Source organism: Lucilia cuprina, chromosome 4 (genome assembly GCF_022045245.1).
Source record: "Lucilia cuprina isolate Lc7/37 chromosome 4, ASM2204524v1, whole genome shotgun sequence".
Taxonomy (NCBI): Eukaryota; Metazoa; Arthropoda; class Insecta; order Diptera; family Calliphoridae; genus Lucilia; species Lucilia cuprina.
Genome location: NC_060952.1, coordinates 69,918,345 through 69,927,714, shown reverse-complemented (window position 1 = coordinate 69,927,714; position 9,370 = coordinate 69,918,345). Strand labels below are relative to the sequence as shown.

General features: G+C 29.7%; 1 protein-coding gene across 1 annotated transcript; it reads left to right on the top strand.

Moving 5' to 3' along the window:
• The first annotated feature begins 256 nt into the window (after positions 1 to 256).
• LOC124419268 (putative nuclease HARBI1) lies at positions 257 to 1,114 on the top strand. Its single transcript, XM_046947900.1, has 2 exons — positions 257 to 668; positions 722 to 1,114. Exons 1-2 carry the CDS (start codon positions 351 to 353, stop codon positions 1,112 to 1,114), a joined length of 711 nt encoding a protein of 236 aa, XP_046803856.1. The 5' UTR covers positions 257 to 350.
• The last annotated feature ends 8,256 nt before the right edge of the window (positions 1,115 to 9,370 follow it).

The following is a 9,370-nucleotide window of genomic DNA, read 5'->3' as shown; positions in this document are numbered from 1 at the left end:
TGTTAGCAATAACCATAAGGTTAATTTAATCGAAAAATTTCTTCTAGTTAATTTTAAACTGCCACAATTTAAAAATATTATTAATAAATTATTTACAATAATGTCACATCATATAAATAGTTACAGTCATTTATTTAAAGGTCTATTTTAATCATTCTAATATCGGATGATGAGTTTAAAAAAAGATACAGACTTTCTAAGGAGGCCGTTCGTTATGTTGGCCAACTGATATCAAGAGAGGTACAATCATTTGCAACAAGATATAGTCTATCGTATATTTTCATGTGTATGTAGATATTTATGTTGACCACTGATGTTGTTTTAGAAATCGAGCTTTGAGTGTTAATGAAATGTTGTTGTTGACTCTTCGATATTACGCATCAGGAAATTTTCTAATAACTGTCGCTGATTATTGTGGAGTAAGTGTTATGACAGCAAGTAGAACTGTGAAAAGGGTATCAAAAGCATTGGCAAAACTGTATCCAAAATTTATAAAAATGCCAAAAGTAACAGAACTTAAATCAAATACAAATGCTTTTTACAATATTGCAAAATTTCCAAAAGTTTTCGTAAGTATAGATTGTACTCACATACGTATTCGGTCTCCCGGTGGAAATAATGCGGAATTGTATCGAAATAGAAAGGGGTATTTTTCCTTTAATGTACAAGTAGGTAAATATATCTTATGGCATCCTATCTATTTATCGAAATATTTTTTTAGGCTATTTGCAACGCACATTTAGAAATTATGGATATTGTATGTAGGTGGCCAGGGTCAGGGTCAGCTCCATTGACTAATCCCGTAACACATGCAGAAATATTGTACGAGTCACAAATACGAACACGAAATACTATCGAACGATGTTTTGGCGTATTGAAAAGGCGATTTCCTATATTAAGTTTAGGTATGCGTGTATCAATAGATACATCAATGGCAATAATTGTGGCATGTGCAGTGCTACACAACATAGCTGTCAAATATAAAGTGGAAGAACCCTCGGGAGAGGTTAGTTTAAATTCGGGAACTACAGATGATCAATGTTCTACAAATACAGAAGAATTTTCAACAAATATAGCACAATCCCATGTTAGAAGTCATCTAAATTCATTTTGACTCATAGTTTTTAAAATGATTAAAAAAAATAAAATTTTATAATTGTTTGACTTTTAATTTTCAAATATTATTCACAATAACACTAACTAAAAGTTAAATAACATTTGCTTAATGTTAATGATATTTTTTAACTTTCTGTTAAAGATACTTGTTAAATTAACTGAAAGATAGATAACTTTTTGTTTAATTTAACTAAACTATACTTTGTGTTAAAGGGCATTACAATTTCAAACGAATATTAAAATATTTATTTGTATCGTATGATGCTAAAATTGGTATCAAATGGAAGCAGGGAATCTGTACATTCAAACTATACTCTTTACTTGACTCACTTAGAAAAAAAAAACAACGAAAAAGAAATTAAATTTAAAAATGTCTCATTTTCGACACAAAAACTTTAAACTACTATTTTGTGACAAATTTTCTTTGAGATTTCCGTTTTTTTATCCTGTAAATTGGTAAAAATCATACTATTTTGAAGCAGAGGTTTTCAGCTTCATTTGATATTAATACTATTTATATAGAAATTTCGAATTCCATCTATTGAATTCGTATGTCCTTTTAAATTTAAAGTAATTTTACAGGAGCATAAATATGTATAATAATTAAATATTATTTACTTACAATATTCCTTGACATAGTCATTTTAAATTGGAGGCGAAGAGAAGAAACAAACTTTGTTGTAGTATCAGTATTCAAAAGCACTTTCAATTCAACTATTTATAATTTGTCCTTCTTGTTGAATAAAATCAAATTAGTTCATTAATGAATAAGTTCTATATAATCTCTGAACAAAAGTTATGATAATAACTGAATGTCTGCATTATAAATGTTTTTCTAACAATGAAACTTGTGTTCTTTTGCGGTTTCTTTTTTATTATAGAAATGTTAAATTTGGTCGATATTTTTTGTACATATGTATGTTATTAAAGCAGACTTTTTTCCATCAAGGCCACATATTCGCTTAAAGTCTACTTGTTTACGTACTAAGCACAGATTGTCTTTTCATTTGTGTTATAATGGCGTCTAAATGCAATGCTTTACAATGTGTCATAATTGTCACTATATTTATATCCAACACAACTTTAGTAGGGACGGTATTATGTGTTTGTGCTGATGTTTGTAACACCCATAAATCAATCGGCACAAAATCAGCTCTGAGTCGATTTAGCTATGTCCATCTGCGTGTCCATGTAAAACTGCACAAGCTATTGTTCGCAATTTGATGAAATTTGACAAACTCTCTTCTTTTGACCCAAGGACGAAAGCTATTAAAAATGGTTGAAATCAGTCCATTATTTCGTCTAGACCCGATACAATCATACTACCAGATTAGTGTTTTTGAGCTCATAATTACGTTAAATGTTTGATTATGTCAATAAAAATCGATAAAACTTAGCTTTATAGAAGTGTTATTGAAACTGCTGATTTTTGTAATGATCGAACCTCATTTGAATCTAGCCCCGAAAACGATTTGAGGGTCAAAATTCACTGATATACACTAATTGCACGAAAAAATTCATCTGACAAACTAAATTATTGGCTCAGTAAGCACATTTAACTTCACAATTGATTTAATGACATGACGTAGATTTTTAATATAATATTTTTTAATATAATACTAGATAGAGTGATAGGTTGTCCAGAAAATTCACTTCGTTGCGTTACAAAATGTTTATCATATTTATTATTAAACAATGGAGATTCATAAAAGTACCCAATTAATTGGCACACTTACCAACTATCCTAAAAATATATGGTCCTAATTTTTTTTGGTGAAGTCGCCATTATTTCTACTTTCTAAAATGAACAGTTTTCACGTGTCAAAGTGAAATGGTCAGTGTTTCCAAAAATTTTCATAGAACTAACTTAGTGTTTTAAAAAAAATTCTGAACACAAAAAGAATCCACAGAATCCCATAGTAAAATTATTCGTTTTTGCATAAAAAAGACATAGATGTTAAGGAAATGCTATATAGTACTAGATATGATAAATAGATTTCATTTGGAGAGTCATGCTGTGTTTCAATTAAGCATTTTTATTTGAAAAACAATATTTAACTGGCCATAGATATTTAAACAGCCAAATAGTACAGAAATACCCATCATACAAACATGCCGAATGATTTTTGGGAACAAAATGTTGGAATGTAAATATTCTATAAGAAAATCTCACACAAAGTCTAGAATAGTTTTATTTACAAGCCTCGTTCTTCTTACATGACGATAATAACTGAAATTATGCGTCTCATATTGTGCGTTCAAGGATTCTATCGAATGTTTCCCATGTTGTAATACATCCGACGCAATCGTCAGATACCAATAGTGTGATAACCACACGCAGAGAAAAAACATACCAACCATGTCGAGGTACTAAAAGTAAAATATGTTTACTGTAACAATATATTGTTATCAAAAACATATAATTCTTATTTTAATTCAATTTAAACAATATTGTTGTTACTACAATCATTTTCATGTTCATGGCAATTATAAATTTGAGTATGATTCATTGAAAAATAATTATTTTTACAATAACTAAAAAATGGTAACGATGAAAAAATATTATGTTGCTAACAACCATTTAAACTTACAAATAGACATTATATGTTATATTGCTATAGGCTATATAACCATTGTATGTTATGTTGTAATAAGTAAACATTATATGTTATGTTTTTCCATGTTTGTTGGTACAAATAAAAAACAAATTTAGCCACACACCTCACACATATTATTTATTATTTACGCGACAATAAAATGAGTTGAAATAATTCTCTTTTGGTTTATAACATATGTATAAGAATTTCACTTTGTACAGAATAATGTAGACATGTTTTTGTGAATCAAATTGAAAATTGTAAATCGAGTAATGTATTGTAGGTTTTTACTTTTTTATAAACTGTAATTTTACTGATTTAGTAATCGAAATAAATTTGTTTTCGATAAATATTTTTAACGACATTTTGATCACATTGAATCATAATATAGTCATGTATAACAAACAATATTATGGTAAATAAAAAATATGGTGATAAAATATTTCAACTGTATTTAATAACCATAATATACATACTACAATCATAATTTTAACCATAATATGTTTCGCTTAAAACATGGTTACCACACTATATGTTTTTCTCTGCCTGCAAAAAGCGGGCAATAATTAAAAAAAAATACCAAAGTATTTGAACAGGGCTAACAAAAAATCTCTAAATAAGTTATAAAACAAAATGGATTGGAAATTAAATGCAAAAATTTTTGCAAATAACCAATATTGAATAGTTTTTAATGAAATGTGCCAATCATTTTGTTCAACCTAATTAGGACATTTTTCCTAATTTTTTAAATAAACAGTATATAACGTACATTCTAAAATACAACAAATTGTATTCTGTGGAAAACTAGATTCTCTATCCAGTATCTATCGTTCGCTTAAATTTAATTTTGATTTAAATAATTGCTTTTATTTGGGTTTATAATGAATTCGTTTGATTTTGACACGGAAGGAAAATATTTTGTAACAAATACTTTATTGAAATAAATTTAATTTCAGTATATATTTTTAAGGATTCAATAAATGTTTTTGTTTGAGTTTAGTTTTTATGTCAGCATATGGAATACAAAAACAAGTATGAATGTATAGTCGGGCGTAGCCGACCATGTGATACCCTACACTAGTCAGTATGTATGTTAAAAATGGGGATTATTTAAAATAATAAGGCATTTGGTTTGTTTTTTTAACTTTATTTCGGATTATTTTTACTTTTTTTTTGGCAAAATATGACCCTATCCTTAAAAATGTTGGTAGGGGGAGTTAAGTCTTCTTCAATATTATTTATGTAGAATTTAAAAGTGTTATTAGTGTTTTTAAGTAAATTTTGACCATTAAGTCATTTTCTGAAGGGGAGTTTGTATGGGGGATAGGGTCAAATGAAGCCCGATCATAACAAAAATCGCTAGTGTTATTTAAAGTTCTATAAAACTAAGTTTTGTCGACTTTTGTTAACATAATAAATCATTTAAATTAATTATAAGCCAAAAGGCCCTATTTGGGGGGTACGGTTGTATGGGGGCTAGTCGAAATAATGGACCGATTTTAACCATTTTCAATAGGTATCTTCCTTGGGCCAAAAGAAGCGTGTGTGCCAAATTTCATCCAATTATCTTGAAAATTGCGGCCTGTACCTTGCGCACAAGTTTTACATGGACAGCCAGCCAGACGGACGGACATAGATTAATCGACTCAGAAAATGATTCTAAGCCGATTGGTATACTTTAAGGTGGGTATAGGACGAATATTTTTGTATGTTACAAACATCAGCACAAACCCAATATAGCCTCCCCACTAAAGTGGTGTAGGGTATAAAAATAAACGACCGAACATCTTCACATATTACTTCGATATTCTTGCATTTCTAGTCTGTTTTTTTCCAAGTTTGTACTCTACTTCTCTCACTCGCAACATTTCCATAAAGGAGTTATGACGCTGTATTTCTTCTATTTCCTTTCGTTTTAAAATGTTTTTGTTGTAGGTCGCTTATTGAAAATGGTTAAAATCGGTCCATTATTTCGACTAGCCCCCATACAACCGTACCTCCCAAATAGGGCCTTTTGGATTATAATTAATTTAAATGATCTATTATGTTAACAAAAGTCGACAAAATTTAGTTTTATAGAACTTTATATAACACTAGCGATTTTTGTGATAATCGGGCTTCATTTGACCCAATCCCCCATACAAACTCCCCTTCAGAAATGACTTAAAGTTCAAAATTTACTTAAAAACATTAATAACACTTTTAAATTCTACATAAATAATATTGAAGAAGACTTAACTTCTCCTACCAACATTTTTAAGGATAGGGTCATATTTTGCCCTACTCTCCATTGAGCCCTCTTAAAAAATCTATTTTTTTGCCAAAAAAAGTAAAAATAATCCGAAATAAAGTTAAAAAAACAAACCAAATGCCTTATTTTTTAAATAATCCCCATTTTTAACATACATACTGACTGGTGTAGGGTATCATCATATGGTCGGCTACGCCCGACTATACATTCATACTTGTTTTAATTTGCAATGTATTGTTTGTTTTTAACTATTTTTAGCTATTTATTTGAATTGAATTGTTTTTTTATTTTTAAATAAAAAATAATAAAAAAATATGTTTATAAATTATTTAAACTAAAAGAGAGCTTGTCCAATATTAGCCCTAACGGATTGAGGGGCGGCTAGGTACTGATTGGTGCCGTTTCGCCCTCCTCTAGCATACTTAATTCTATAAAATCAGTGGGATGTTGTGTAGAGCTGAGCATACGTTAACAATTTTAGCTGCTTTTTTAGGCGTATAGTGCAATTCTCGTGCGTCAAGGAGGCAGCGTTACCGGTTCTTTAAAACAACATTAGTCCGTTCGATAATATTGCTACATTTTGCGTGAGTCTCATTAAATCGCATTTCGGGAGAATCGTCTTAAGGAGTTCAATGTGGAGTTAACAGCCAGGGCTCCAATGGATAGCCACATCTCCTATTAAAAAAGTAAATACAATATTAGGGTGCTTTTTTAATTTTATTTTACCTAATAACCAAAAGTTTGTTTCACGTTGCAAATACTTTTGTTCGAAGTGAGTACGTAGGTCACTGGTGTTCCAAATTAAGGTGTCATGACACGCTCCAGGATGTGATGAATCCACATATCGAATATTTAGCTGGTGGTCACAAAGCTGAAGATTTGTTAATCAATTTATCTAAAAAATAACTTATTGTGATACTTACCAAGATATATTAATTATAAGGTAGTGTTATCAGAACAGCTGATCGTTTTTTGCTACTATGTTCATTTTTCGCCGTGGTGTAGAATTAAGGTCAAACTTTGTTTACATTTTGTAAATGTCAAACTTTGTTTTCATTTTGTTAATGTCAAATTTGTGATTAAAGACAAAATTTATGCTGTTAAATTCGTTTATGTTTTAAAACCAATAATAATACTACACGAAATTAGTTTTATTTTTAAAAACATCATATTAAATTACAAACAGATTCAAATTTATAAACATTTTTTGTTTAACAAAAATTCGCTTTGATTTATTTGTCAGCTGTTTTTGACATTTTTCCCTGACAGCCAATTCGCCTTCAAGTGCAGGCACAATGTCAAACTACATATAAAAAAATATAACCAATTCGCTCGGTATTCTGAATTCGCCGATGACTCTACCTTATAAAATTAATATACCTTGATACTTACTAGCAGAACATTCATGCTAAATTTTCCTTTTCTATTAAAAAAAAAAGATGTTTATTGTCCGAAGGTGCTATAATTTGTACATGCGTGCCATCGATGCACCCCACAACGCCAGGAATGTTGTACTTCGAATAAAAAGCTATCGCAATCCTTCTTCTTTCCTCTGTTGTTGGTACTTTAATCCAAGTGGGACAGAGATGGGTTTCAAAAATCTTAATGACTTCCGCAAGCACTTTACAGAAAGTGGACTGGGCTATTGAGATGTCAGACTCTTTTCCTACGCCAGTCTGATACCCTCCTTCGGCGAAAAAGCTCAAACTCGCACTTAATTTTATAATGGGTGCAATTCCAAATTGATTTTTTGATGGTTGTGAGTGTCTTGTCAAGATTTCTAGTAAATACCGAAATGCCGGTTTATTCACTCTGTAATACTTCTGGAATCTGTTGCAAATTAAACAATAAAGTTGAAAAAGTTTTATTTTATTTAAGTACATACTTACAATGATTGGGGTAACTCAAGAGGATTCGACTCATCCCGCAGCTGTCTTCTAGCAATCCTATGACTAGTTCGATATTCTTCCTCTACAACAACATCAATTGATTTAGAAAACAAAGATGCCACTTTTTTATGTTTTTACTCCCGCGGAATTTATAATTGGGGAATTTTTTCTCGAGAAAAATGTTTTCCGTGAGAATGAAATTCCTTGGGAATATTTGTAATTGGGCTGAATATCTCAGATTCCAGATGTGATGGAGAATATGGAGTAATATTCATATACCACTAAAGTGGTGTAGGGTAGAAAAATTATTTTACCAGACAGATTTACTACCGGTTAAACGATATTGAGATTGTAGCCCTAAAGGATCAAATAAGACTCGGGAGTATCACGGTACTTTTGCACATCAAATAGTATCAAAAAAGTACCATCGTACCAATTTTGCCATCCCTGAAAACACATTTCGTGTTTTTAAGTGAGATTTTTTTCATTTTTTATTAATAAAATAACATAATATTAATAAGCTATATCACAGTTAAGGTATTAATATTGGTAATGATATGAGATGTAAACCAAGACATGTCAGATTTTGCTTAATAAATTGTATTTTTAATATAGATATTACAAAACTCCTTACATTCTAGTGTATAATAAACCAACTCATGAACATAACTAGTAGTCATCATCTCTATCCAATATTGCACGTTTTGAATTGTTTGCAATATCACTTTTAAAGAAATGATCTGAAAAACCATAGGCTCTTTTGACAAATTTTCTTCGTTGGTTTTGCATCTTTCGAACCACTGTTGGCGTTTACCCGGTAATATAGGAACTTTGAAAAATCTTACATTGGAATTTTTGCGAGGTATTTCGTATTTTTTATGAAAAATTGTGTATTTATATAACAATAGAATTTTTGAATGAAATATTTTGACGAAATACAAAAAAGTAGTAAAAACTCATCCGTAGTTTCCAACGTAGAATATTACCATAGAAGGCCAACACTCTCCTAAAAACAACATTTAGCTGTTATAAAAACATAACTCTAAATAAGTATTATTAAAATATTCTTTAGAAGAGTTAATGTATAAAAGCTTTTTATTACACATAAAATGATCACATATCGGTCGAAATAATAACGCAAAGTTTTTATTGAATTATTTTTCTTAAATTACACAAGTTTAAAATTGATAATTTTAAAAATTGATAAAAAATTATTATGATTATTCCTGAATTACGAACTTACGGATCTGATATATACATCATAGTTCATTTTTTTACATTCTTCTACTTAGGGTAGAAATACAATATTGCGGCTGCGGAGACGGATGTTTTTTTTTATATTGAGTTTTGACAACTTAAATCGTTGAAGAAATCCGCACCAAATTAAAATTTATTTTAATTTGTATACGGATTTTCTCTCATTTACGTTTAGAGTTGCCATGCCATTCATACTTTTAATTAATAAAAACCATGTGGTGAATAAATAAACTATGAAATACAAAAACAAAAAACAATAA